The sequence below is a fragment of the Misgurnus anguillicaudatus genome, chromosome 18, assembly GCF_027580225.2.
Source record: "Misgurnus anguillicaudatus chromosome 18, ASM2758022v2, whole genome shotgun sequence".
Taxonomy (NCBI): domain Eukaryota; kingdom Metazoa; phylum Chordata; class Actinopteri; order Cypriniformes; family Cobitidae; genus Misgurnus; species Misgurnus anguillicaudatus.
The window spans coordinates 18,090,321-18,102,788 of NC_073354.2; the positions used below are offsets into that span (position 1 = coordinate 18,090,321).

The 12,468-nt window shown below is 36.3% G+C and overlaps 2 protein-coding genes and 1 long non-coding RNA gene across 4 annotated transcripts in view; 2 read left to right on the forward strand and 1 right to left on the reverse strand.

Moving 5' to 3' along the window:
- LOC129429422 (uncharacterized) overlaps positions 1-9,386 on the forward strand; it is a 45,958-nt gene extending 36,572 nt beyond the window's left edge. The window contains exons 1-5 of one of the 2 annotated variants that reach the window (XR_012358633.1): positions 7,419-7,540; positions 7,907-7,943; positions 8,104-8,231; positions 8,333-8,456; positions 9,257-9,386. This is a non-coding gene — a long non-coding RNA (uncharacterized lncRNA). Of the gene's footprint in view, positions 1-7,418; positions 7,541-7,906; positions 7,944-8,103; positions 8,232-8,332; positions 8,457-9,256 lie in introns of those variants that run through there. The other variant, XR_012358634.1, reaches the window with a different exon arrangement.
- anapc4 (anaphase promoting complex subunit 4) lies at positions 683-11,163 on the reverse strand. The gene is made up of 29 exons (XM_055186092.2): positions 11,011-11,163; positions 10,653-10,770; positions 10,358-10,463; positions 9,917-10,049; positions 9,765-9,839; positions 9,608-9,634; positions 9,421-9,465; positions 9,248-9,332; positions 9,035-9,142; positions 8,582-8,665; positions 8,390-8,476; positions 8,115-8,179; positions 7,803-7,845; positions 7,641-7,717; positions 7,438-7,538; positions 7,233-7,284; positions 7,069-7,124; positions 6,890-6,936; positions 6,698-6,754; positions 6,553-6,609; positions 6,386-6,479; positions 6,185-6,282; positions 4,927-4,988; positions 4,715-4,753; positions 4,210-4,311; positions 4,026-4,112; positions 3,752-3,919; positions 1,591-1,714; positions 683-1,083 (listed from the first exon to the last, which is right to left on the reverse strand). Exons 2-29 carry the CDS (start codon positions 10,758-10,760, stop codon positions 832-834), a joined length of 2,439 nt encoding a protein of 812 aa, XP_055042067.2. The 5' UTR covers positions 10,761-10,770; positions 11,011-11,163; the 3' UTR covers positions 683-831.
- A 638-nt stretch (positions 11,164-11,801) lies between these two features.
- The window catches only part of palld (palladin, cytoskeletal associated protein), a 105,634-nt gene continuing 104,967 nt past the window's right edge, over positions 11,802-12,468 (forward strand). Inside the window, exon 1 of the mRNA XM_073855984.1 lies at positions 11,802-12,041. The gene's annotated coding sequence lies outside the window, so the exon portion shown is untranslated. The remainder of the gene's footprint in view (positions 12,042-12,468) is intronic.

A 12,468-nucleotide genomic window follows, 5' to 3' on the forward strand; every position in this document is an offset into this window, starting at 1 on the left:
GCGAAAGCGATTTGTTATTGTTGTTTTTTATACAGTATTTAAGTATTATCTGAAAAAAATTCTGTATTTTGTACAAGACAATTTCACTGGTTATGTAATGTGTAACAGTACAATTCAAGTCAGAGGCTGAATGCACATAATAGACAATTATGTAATATGTTGAAAATTTGCATCTTCAGTTTGGATTGTGTAGATTGTTTTTTAGATGCATACTGCGTTCAAATTCGCCTACTTATACAACGCCCTAAAAGTATGTAAGCCTACCTTTATGTTATGGGAAAATATATATTTTAGTGCATGCATGGCAAAAGTATTAGAACATAAGTTGCACAAAATCCCACGAAAAGATGCAACTATCTTGCACTTCAGCCTTTCATTTATTAATTATTATGTAGTATTTACTATGTCATTTCATATTTTTTGTGTAGTTTTTATTTTTTTTTTTATTTTTTGTGTAGTGTAATAACACCCCTTCCAAGCAGTTATGCGTATTATCAGACGCTAGAGTGCGCATCGGTACTTCTAATTGAAATAGTAGACCATCCGGGTACTTAAAAGCTAGCTAGTTTAGATACTTATTTTACCATACTATGATTTAGGACATACAAATCGTAGCGTGTTCTACACAGAAACTCAAAAATACATATTTTTTTAACAAAAGAAATACATATCGACAAACCCATTTAATACACTTGTATTTAGTAAATCCATTTATTTACAAACAACACTGTGAAATGTTCCTCAGATTTCTTTTAACAAAAATATTTTTTCAGTACATAAAGCACATGACCAGAACTGCCACTTATACTGTGAGCTGGTAGAGGTCACAGATCAAATTGCTTCTGATCCAGCAGCGTCATCCAGAATGTCTCCCGACTCTTGTCCTGTCACCTGAGCATCCATAGACCCTCCCACTTTATTCCCATCTCCTTCTTCCCCAGCATCACTCTGATTAGTCATTGTATCCTCAAGTCTGTCCTGGTCCGAGCTCATTTCCTGTGACTCATCAGCACGTTCTTCCTCCTCCTCTTCCTCCTCTGCATCCATCTCAAACACACGTAAATGCCTCAGATTGGCACTCAGCTGATAAGAGAGTGGACAGACAAGAGACTTTTACATATAGTGTTTTATAATGGTTTTGAATGGTTGCTATATAAAGATTTTCTAACTGCATTACAGTTCCATAGGACTTTAACTTTTTTCTTTCTGAAGTACTAATAGCAGCTTGGGCTGTTTTAAGAAAGATATTTAATTGGTTGTGTTTTAATATTTCAATAGTTTTTAAATAATAATAATTTACCTCTACTGCTTTAAAGCAGCGGATCATATGCCGTTATGACCTCAAGGTCCCCTGCTCACATTTTTTACCCAATAAAATATACTAAAAGGGTAAACGTTAAGAAAAAAAATTTTTTTTAGCTAATTTTAATTACTAATAATTATTTTATGTCTGTAGTGGGCCCCAGCCTGCCGGCTGAAAAAAAGGGTTAATCCCTGATACCTTTTTAAAAAGAATATTTTTGCCTAAATCCTGCAAACACTGAAGTATTTAGAGATGAGTACTGACACCCTGAAGCCTGTCACTCTTACCACACAGGCCACTTTTCGGATCCCATTAACAGCAACATACTGAGCCTTAATGTTTTCCAGTTCTCTGCTTTGGTTTCCCCAGGCCACAGTTTGGACTGGGATGCGTTCAATCTGTTGCTCAAGCCTGACATACCACAACAAACATTTCATGTCAAAATTATTAAGCACCGCACATACATAAGCATTAACATCACAATCAATCAATTATGCGATGATGCACATCATACATCATGCTGTGAGTGACACAATTACTTGTGCATATGTGTACAAAATATGAATGAAAATACAGCTAAATAACAATAAACAGTTAAATATGTAATTCCATTTTAATGAATAACAATTAATATACATCTCATACATAATATATATCTTAAATATCTTAATTAAAACAATGCAAAATGGTGTTCTAATCACAAATGTTTTGTCCAGTAAACTTTCTCAATTTCTCAACATTGGAAATAGGGCTGCATAGAGATTAATCACAACTAATCGGTTGTAGAATAAAAGTGTTAATTTACATCATATATATTTGTGAACTGTGGATAATAAGTATGTATATACAAGTATATACACAAGTACACACACATGCACGTATACGCTTAAGAAATATTTACACAAGGATATATGAAGAGTTTGGTTCAAAAACGCCATAAATCCATTTTGACAAATTTCGGTAAAAACGTGTTTTTTATACCACAAAAGTGACAAGATAAAAACCACTATTTTCTGTTACAAACGTTCACATAACATACCTGTGTAATGTAAGTGCAATGTTTGAATTATCTTGATTGTAATTTGTGTTGTTATTGCTTTGTGTAATTTTATGTTGTGAATAATTTGAAAGAGGACCCCAGGAAGATTAGCTGCCATTAAATGGGCCGCTAATGGGGATCCTAATAAAACAATAAAACAATAACATCTTTAGGTTATAAAAAATTCAAAACCATAACTTGATTTTCAAAGATTTATTATAAAAACTAAACAATTATTTTTTCCACAAAATGCAATAAATCCTGAAAAGTTTTTTTTCAAAATGCTGTAAATCTATTCAATCAATGTATAAAGGTGCATTCATCTTTGCCATTTTATATTCATTTAGTTGACTAGTTGTACACACTGATTAAAAAAATAAACTTTAATGGCATTAATCAAAACACTTACTTTGTCATATTAAGAAAACTGTCATTGCTGCGGTTATACTTGACGTCATCGCTTAGCATTTTTCACAGCGATCAGCTGTAAAATGTTCTGATCCTGCTCGATTTTCATTGACTTTGAGTAAAGTAAATGGAAAGTTTTTCATAAGATTCCCTGGGGGTCAATGTGTTAGCATGAGAAGCTTGATGCTGTCGGGAGAACAAGCACCCGTCTCCCGAGTCCTCTAAGGTAAATTATTAGATGTTGATTGCTTACATTTCTTTCCCATCACAGAAAACCATCACAGGTTTATCAATGCAATTAAAGTATTATTTTGTTTGTTTGTTGATCACGAAGTACAAAGTAGATGAGGAAAACTAGGATTCCGTGTACTCAACGCGCTGCCATTGTTTGTTTACATTGCGTTGAATGGTGCGGTGTAATCTGTGGAGCGGATTTATTGCGTTCTGTAGAAAAGGAGGAGTGGCGTATATCGCATTTTGGGAAAAAGGGGAGAAAAGATGACAGAATAACCTGGTGGATGGATATTGGATTTTGCGTAAAATTAAGAATTTACTTTTAAATACAGACCTGATATAATACTGATTTTGGCAGTAACTCATTTTTTTCAAAAATGGTGTTTATCCCGTTTTGGAACCAAACTCTTCATATATTTATATTATATATAAATATGAATAATTAATATATAAATATACATTTTTCTTAAAATTATACATGCATGCGTATTTATTTTTACATAATAATTATACACAGTACTCACACATATTACAAAAACTTTTATTCTGCAAACGATTAGTTGGGATTAATCACTATGCAGCCCTAATTGGCAACAGGTTCATTGTGGACCCTGCTGCAATTCCTATTGAATTCATCAATATTAGTGTAAACCTTTCTAAACACCTATTTGTTTAAACTAAATAGGTGATTCAGCAGTGTTCTGAAATGTGTGCAAGGTGCTTGGGGTGAGGTTGCTGATTGGTGAAAATCAACAGGTGAGTTGTACCTGAGTGAGAGATCCCAGGTGAACTCCTCCTCGCATCTCAAAGCAGAGTTTAAAGGAAGCTGTGCGAGGACACGCATTTTATTCTCATCATCTTCTAGGCTTCGCAATACTACCGTCAATGTCTCGTCGTCATAGAAACGGGCATCAAGGCAACTGTATGAGGTGTCACTAAAATACAGTTTGATTGCCATCAAATTAGTCACACACACATACTGACTTTATAAGATCAAATATCAAATAAAAGAAAATAAATATTACACAATGCTAAACTTACTCAGGATTTGGTGCTGGGGTTTCATCATCTATACTGGAATTAAGAGGAGTGTTGAGGTCAACAGCCACCAGACCATTAAGCACAGACCTAAAACATACGAACGCAAGTTATTATATGCCTTAATAGAAAAGTAAAATTAAGTTAAAACAATAAATGCAAAAATGATGTATGTATGCATGTATACCTGCTGGGGTCTGTTGCTCTTCTCAAAATATAGATTTTGGAGGGAGAGATTTCATGCATGCAGAATATTACATAATGCATACTGGCTGTCTTATCATTCCACCTGCACACAGAGAAGTCATCATCAAAATACTTGAAACATTAAAGGCGAAGTCCACGATGTTTGAAAAAACGCTTTGGAAAAGGGGACGGGCCGACTACCAAAACACACTTATAGCCAATCAGCAGTAAGGAGCGTGTCTACTAACCGACATCCTTGCCGGGTTGCGTATGTGTGGGGCGGGTCTATCAACAGAAGGTCCAGATTCTATTGGGGTAGGGGCGTGTTTGTAAAGGTGATTTAAAATATCAACATTGGCTTTCAAACATTGTGGACTCCACCTTTAATAATACAATGTGCAGATTGTAAATCATTATGAGTTTATACTACCTAGTTGGTACTGAAACGAAAAAAAAAAAGCATTTGTTTATTAGGTTGAATTAGTGAGATATGTCTGTACACTCACAATGAAGGAAGCTCAAACAGCCGTGGTGTATCTGAGGAACTATAAAAAAATATATATATTAATAGAGACATTATTATAATGCTAACAGGAAAACATAACATACACCAACAAGTACTGTAAGTAAACAATATTAAGGACAATCATGTGTTTCGGTTACATATTATACCAATACAGATTTCTTGATTTATCAAATGTATTTAAACATGGATTACCCTTCAGGCACAGTGTACAGTTGTAAACACACAGCTTGTTTTACTGAACACCCAATGACCTCCTGAAACACACAGACACGCACAAAATTATTAGACAGATGCATTAGTGCTAAGCTAAGAAAGTGGCTAGCAAACAGTAGGAAACACTGCAATTAATATAGACCGTTTCAGCAGTAACAACATAAACAAGCGGCTGTCGTGGTCCGCACGTAACTTCTTTAAACGTAGTTTATTTATATAACAAGCAATAAAACAACACATAGATTACATAGGAAACCAAAACATTTTTTATTTTCGACGAGGCATTTGTTCAAGAGATCAGTTTAGCAACTAGTTAGACCATTAAAAAAACGAAACCGGAAGTAAAGTTCGGATCCAGACGTGTATCGCGTCAGCGCATGTGCGGCCGATGAAACATCTATAGTTAATGGTTCGGTTATATATATATTACAGATAATGAGACCATTAATGGATAGGGTTTGTATGTGAGCAAAAGAACAGAAATGCTCGGCAAGAATATGTTATTTTGGCAGTGGCAGCTTGTGACTGCTTTTCCGAGGGATGCAAATTCAAGATGTGTGTTTGTTGCGTCATGTGAACCATGTGCATCGGGTGTTTTGTCAAGGTGGGTGCCTGCTGCACACGCGTCAAAACCGTTTATGATAAAGGAGACATTCACAAAATACACGCAAGACACTCCTTTAACACTAAACTCAGATTACACATGAGATTATCTGGCAAACGCGAGCGTCTCTTTTATCATAAAGCCATTAGACGCGTCTGCAGCAGGCACTTATTTTGACAACATGTAATGCACATAGGATCACTCGATGCACAGAACACATATTTTGAAATTACTAACCACACACATGACGGGCTACAAACATGTTGTGACGAAAAAATAAGTCACTGGCCGCCACTGTATTTTGGAGAAACAGCGTTTGTATATTTTACAGAAGTGGTCAAATTCAGCATGGGTCAGACAGCTCTTTGTTGTGGATAGTAAGAGACTCGTATTTAAGCCTGGGTGGGTATTCTGGCTAACAAAATTAACTCAACCCATAATTTAGATCTGAAAACAGTAACCTACTGTAAGCCACAGCAAACTATACATTTTAAAACAAAACATGAGTAAAACTATTGTTCGAGTGTAGTAAAGCTCATGTGTCCAACCCCGTCAGAATTTCAGCTATGTCAATGCGAATTTCTGTGTTTCTGTCACCGTTTATTCAGGTGTGCGTCCGCATTAGAAACTTACAGCTGGTTTCTGTAAGCACAGATCAATGGCAGCCTCCATCATTCTCTTGACAAAGTGTAAAGACTTCTGTGGGTAGGTCGGGAAGAGTAGTGGACTGTCTGCAACAAATCAACAGCAGCAAACACACAATTGAATAAATCCTAATTTACTTCTGGAAACACTGATGGGAGAATATAACGGGAGAAGGTGTTGCGACTCCACCTTTCAGGTGAGTGCTCTGCTTCACAAACGTCACCCATTGGTTGCCCTCCATGCTGGGTGGAGATACCAAGTCTTCATCTTCATCCTTCAAGTACTGCAAGAAACAGACCAAGCATTTAACAAAACTAGTAAGAGCACACGGGCAAATCCACATTCAAGGTCCTCACCTGTCCAACACGCTCCACGCTGAAATACTTCCCTTTGCGATCAAACAGCTCTTCATTCTGGAAAAGAGAAAATGAGGAGATGAGCTTCAAAGGGGTTATCCAGATGTGTCTTTAATGTTAAATGATAAGTCCCTCATTTACTTACGGCACTGAAATGCTCAGACAGGAAGTCAGCCACAAAAGCCAGATCTTTCTGGGTCATCTGAACAAAATAATACGTGAGCAAACTAATATTAGCTGTTTAGTAATTTGTTGTGAACTCTCATTGGCTCTCTACTATCACTAGCCTTTTGCACAACCCACAACCTCTTCGCATCTGTTGATTATATTATCTCACCTTGTTAAGTTCTGGAGGAACATGATCTTCTGACATTCGGAGCATTGCAACAAAAGGCATGTACAAGAGTTATTACCTCAAATGATCTCAGTGCTAAAGATCACAAACAAAATAATACACAAAAAATTAGCGTTGCACGATAAATGGCATGCGATTGGCCCAACAAAAAAAAATCTTACCAACAAACAGCCATCGGAAAAAGGCTTGGAAGTTCTTCATACTTTTATCAATAACTCTGGAATCATAAGATAAAGCTTAGCTGAGAAAATATAATGTTTTCAATCATGATGAGAAAAACATTCAAAGCCTCAAAGAGAAAAACGTAATAAACAAAGAAACTCACTGTGAGAGTTCACTGGCCTTCTGGGTAAAAGAACCCACCGCTACAATGGCATCTAAAGCAGATACATAAACCAAAAAATATATATAACAGTTCATTTAACATAATAATGGGGCATAATTACAAAGAACTAAATGGAATTTGAATTGGTTAACAATAAGGTTATTTGTGTTTGACTAGCATTCATATATGACTAGCAAACAATGACCCTCTATGGCTGCAGGATCTAAGCCGAGAGGTTCAAACTTCTGCTTCCAGAGGGCCATCCCTTTAAGCTCGCTAAGATGATACAGCAAAGCCTCAGAGCCACTGTCAGTATAAAAAGAAAACATTCAATGATTAGACAATAAAGATCAATGTAATCCTTCTGTTTATGTATTGTTGGTTAAGCGGCTAATAAATTATACACACCTCTGCAGGTGACTAATAACAAGTTTTTGAATGCCGGAGTAGGACGAATCAGTGGATTGACCCAACATCTTCAATCCCTAAAAAGAAACAAAAACAATACTGTAAAAACATACAATAAGGCTGTTATAACTGTTTCAGAGAACCTGTTAAGATAAAAATCACCTTGACTGTGAGCTGATTCATAAGAAGAGCCTGAAGTTCAGGGCTGCAAAAAATCAGAACATTTAAACATTTAAATAAACTTAATTTTTTTCTTCAACTTTAAGCTGATGGTCATATGATGCCCCCTGTTGGAGATTTAAGGTAAACACAAGCATAAGATTTAACATTTAATACAAAAACAAACAATAAAGACATTTTATTACATATTTTAAAGTAGTTTTTAGCTTTTAACATAATACATAATATTGCATATATGGATTTATATGGATGTTTGTGATGCGTTTAATGGGTTTGTAAGCAGAATTGCGTCACCTTGCATGGCCCCATAGCAGCAGCTCCAAAAACTCATCCTGTACCTGAGTGCTTGTGTTTTTTTCCTGTGTAATAACATCATCATTTACCAAGAAACAAATCACAGATTGTATACTAGTAAGGAAAGTAAAAATATCCATTATAATAAACAAAGACATGCGTTTCATGAATAACAAAACATGATTGCATTTATGATTATCAATTTAATTTTTTTATAGGAACCATACTGCCCTACTGAATATTATGGTTGTGACTAGGGTGTGATGACATCTAACCTGGACAAACTTAGTAAGTCGAAGGTCCATCTGTGTAAGAATGTCTTCCCATGCTTCACACATACAGGTGAGAGAAAGACGCAGATACTACAACACAAAGGGCAAAACATTTGTTTTGTGCACCATATGACTACTGTATAGATATATAATACACACACGTAATGTAAGCTCATCTATAAAAAAAGTGCTCACCTGTAGCAATGTTGAAATGTGTGTAAACTTGCGTGCCATCTTGGTCAACTCAGGCAGACATGAAGAAAGCAGCCCGGTGTCCAACTGCAACAATTACAGACAATTCACTGTTATTGTCCTATTACATTCCACACAATGCAGAGATGCCACTAATAACCGGACAGTCTTAACTGTGTCTCAGCTGTGACTCAACCTGTTCATACATTGTTTACTTGCAGTTTTAACCCCACATGCAGGCTGAAACACCAAAACCTTTCAATGTAGCAGTCACTCTTTTGATAAATGCATTAGACTAATGCATAAATGTATCAAAGCTATTTTCAGACCTTAAAGTGATGCTGTTTCAGCATGTATGAATCAAACCTTTTCATACATCAGAGATAATATAGTTTGCAGTACCAGAAGAACAATGTTGACAGTAAAAATTCTGGGATTAAAATGGTAAGACTGTACCTGTATGTAATGAATTTCAGGGTTGCCTTCTGTTGTTCTTATTTCTGTAATAACAGAGAGGGACTTAAGGTCGCTAGATAGTCCAAGATTACGACAGGTCCCTGAGATCTGAAAAACATAAAGATAAAGAAAAAATTAATACATGTATTTGGACGCAGAGAAACACAAACCAGTAACAGGTTGTAAATGAGATTTTTTTATTTTAAATCCTACCCCATTCAGCGTAGCAATCTTATATAGCCCATAAGCATACAGTTCTACAAATCCGGATGGCCCACCCACCACCAGGATATTGAGCCTGCAATGCACATGTCACACATCAATCAAAATACGACAACACCAGGAAAGCCTTAAGTGTGACAAATCACGACAAAGACAACACTGACCTCACTTCCCCCAAAAGATTTGTGACTTCATCTGATTTCTCTTCACTGCAAATAACACATTCGAACAAATCAGAGCACGCAAACAGTCAAAAAACATGCCGCATGCAAATGACGAATCAAAATGAAAAGTATGACAAAGAAAAAGAAATCATTTGCATATTAAGCACATAAAATGTATTCTTCTTACCTAAATATCTTTGATGTGGTGCTGTAGCTGAACATATAGACCGCAAAATAGAAAGTACATAAAAATAATAGCAAAAAAAGAAAATGCACTAAAAAGTGGCTTAACCACTGATCATTAACCCCACTTCTTAATATTATGTAACTGAGCAAAGTGTCACCTTTTAGGAAGAGTTGGTAACTTTGGAAGGAAACGGTTGGACTCATCCTCTGACTCGCTGAATGAGGCCAAAGTGCTAGAGAAAAAAATAAAACAAATATAACAAATTCCTGGATTGAAAACAGACTGTCTCCATATAAAACTCATACACACCTGCTCTCATCCTGGACCTCCATCCAGTGCATGCAGGATACAGGATATTCCACTGGAAACAGGTGTAGGATTTCTGCCTTCTCTGCATCACACAGCACCACCTGCTTTGTGTCTCCCACACTGAATGCCAGAACTGACAACAACAATGCTATGTTAACAATCATACATCAAATACTAGGGTAAACAACGAGACATAAACACATTTTCTCTTTGTGTGTTTAGTTTAACAACTTTAAGATTTTTATTAAATAAACTTTTTACTTTTAAATTCTCCCCTAGCTAAATTACTATTCTACTTTTTCTACAGAAGCACAACTTTGTGTGTTGTTCTTATTGTTGGCTCATAAGACATAATGTTCGACGCGTCATCATCATTTGGAAGTATCTTTGGATAAAGTAATCTGTAAATGAATAAATGTAAATATAATTATTAGTATTTACTTTTTCCATCAGGTCTCCAGGCGAGTGATGTGATCTCTTTTCCTGTGTTCTCATTGGGTGGTAAACTCCACACACGCTGGAAGTTGGCAAGGCGATGCAGAAGCAGCTGTAATGACAGATATGTGTAATGAAGTTACACATTTGAAACTCTATTTTATGGTAACTAAAGACTGTTAACTGATTCAAACTGTATATGTGAACAGCCCTGTGAGAAGTTATATTAATGTGATTGTGTATAAACAACACTATACAGTAGCAAAAAAAAAAAAAGATGTATGTTATCTAAAGTGCCAACCTCTCCTGCAGTGTTTGCGAGGGCTATCAGATCTCTCTTGGGAGACCAGGCCATAAACAGAATGGGATTTGGGAGCTGTTTCTCCCCAACCTGGCGAAAAGCTGGCATTGCTAAAACCCTGCAGAAGGAAAAGACTCATTACTTTCAACACTGACACAAGGCAATGATCATTCCATTATCAAAGGCCGCTATGTCTTTTCCTGCTTAACACGAGTGACAGGAAAACACAATTCAGATCAATATAACTAAACGTAATAGTAAAGACAAAGTTTTAATATGTAAGAAAATACAGAATCGACTGTTGTTCATGCAGCACAACTAGCTCGTTTTAGTAGATCTTAAAACTTTAGACACTTACTAGGTATATGACGACTAAAGGTAAAATCTTCTTTAATACTCCTTTCAAAAGCATAAAGAAATTCACTTATTACATTATTATTTATGATCTAAACAGGCGAAAACTATTTTGCTCATGGTACAGTATTGAAATCTGACCAATGAACGACGACTCTGACGCGCCAATGACACGCGGTCTACGGAAAAGCCAATGAGCCAAAAATATATTTTAGAAACGCGAAACCTTTTAGAGCAGTTGTTGATAGAAGACACGGGCCGTTTCTTAATTCGAAGGCTGCAGCCTCCGGAGGTCGCATTTGTAGGCTGCATCAGTCCTATTTTAGAATATTAACAAATATAAAGTTGACCAGTATTCTTAGTTAATCGCAAGTCGTTGTAATATGCTTATGACTTGCGAATGTAATGCTCAGTTAACTGAAATAAATCAGGCTTGATGACGTATGCAGTCTGCAGGTGCGGCCCCCGGAGGCTGCTGCCTTCGGATTGAGAAATGGCCACGGATTTATCACGAAATCTAAAAACAGAGTGAAAATATTTATTTAATAAGATGCATTATTTAATAAATGTATATATTTTAAATATTTATTACATTCGTTCCCTATATTTTATTAACATACTAAAATTTAAATTCTAACATTTTCATTATTCCCATTGCAGCTGCAACATAATTCCTACATTTAGGGAAAATTTAAATTTTGTCTCATTCGTCAGTCACTTTGGATGAAAGTGATTGCAACTGTAATAAATGTAAATTTGTTTTTATCATTGTATTTGTGACTATGTCACCAATTTTAACACGTGGGCTATTTGTTGTTGTGTCAGAATACAAGCATACATTTCCATACTGGATTTTGCTAGCTGTTGCTAGTTTGTTGCTGTTCAAGCAAGACCAGCATAGCCATGCAAACCAGCAGCAAAATTCCAACCATCATAGTTATTCTGGGTCACCTGGTTGACCTAGCACGAGCCTGCTGCAGAGATACCTGGACCAAAACGCAACCTACCAGGAAAGCAGAATTGTGGCAATCTGAGGCAAGTATCCGAACATACACTCCTTCATCAATCAGTGGTATTTATGTTTGAGTTAGCTGTCAGTGAGGCAGGCTTAACTATAATCAGTGGATTGATTGTTGAGCAGCAGGAATAGCTGTGTGCTGTCAGTTTTTATGAAGTGAATGTGATAAGGGTCCTGAAAATAGACTCCTGCTGCACCACTCGTGGCCACATCTGTCCTTCATCTCACACACCTCTCTTAAACCACCAAAAGCCTCTCATTACTTTCTCTTAGTTAACAAATTCACCTAGTTTTCCTCAAAGCCAAAACACTGTGTCCTCCTCACAATAAGACGGGCTGGTCAACTGGTCCTAGATAACTTAAAGGGGGTCAAAACTACTATAGACAGTGAGCGGTGACCGATGAGCTAATTGTCTGCCAATGGGTCTTCTGAGCTCATAAACC

Excerpts from the sequence above, each read along its gene's own strand:
- anapc4 (XM_055186092.2), bottom strand. The coding sequence starts at position 10,760 with ATGCCAGCTTTTCGCCAGGTTGGGGAGAAACAGCTCCCAAATCCCATT. Across the intron at positions 7,718-7,802 it reads TGAATCAGCTCACAGTCAAG|GGATTGAAGATGTTGGGTCA; the intron begins GTGATTTTTATC and ends GTTTCTTTTTAG. Across the intron at positions 1,084-1,590 it reads TCCGAAAAGTGGCCTGTGTG|CTGAGTGCCAATCTGAGGCA; the intron begins GTAAGAGTGACA and ends CTCTCTTATCAG.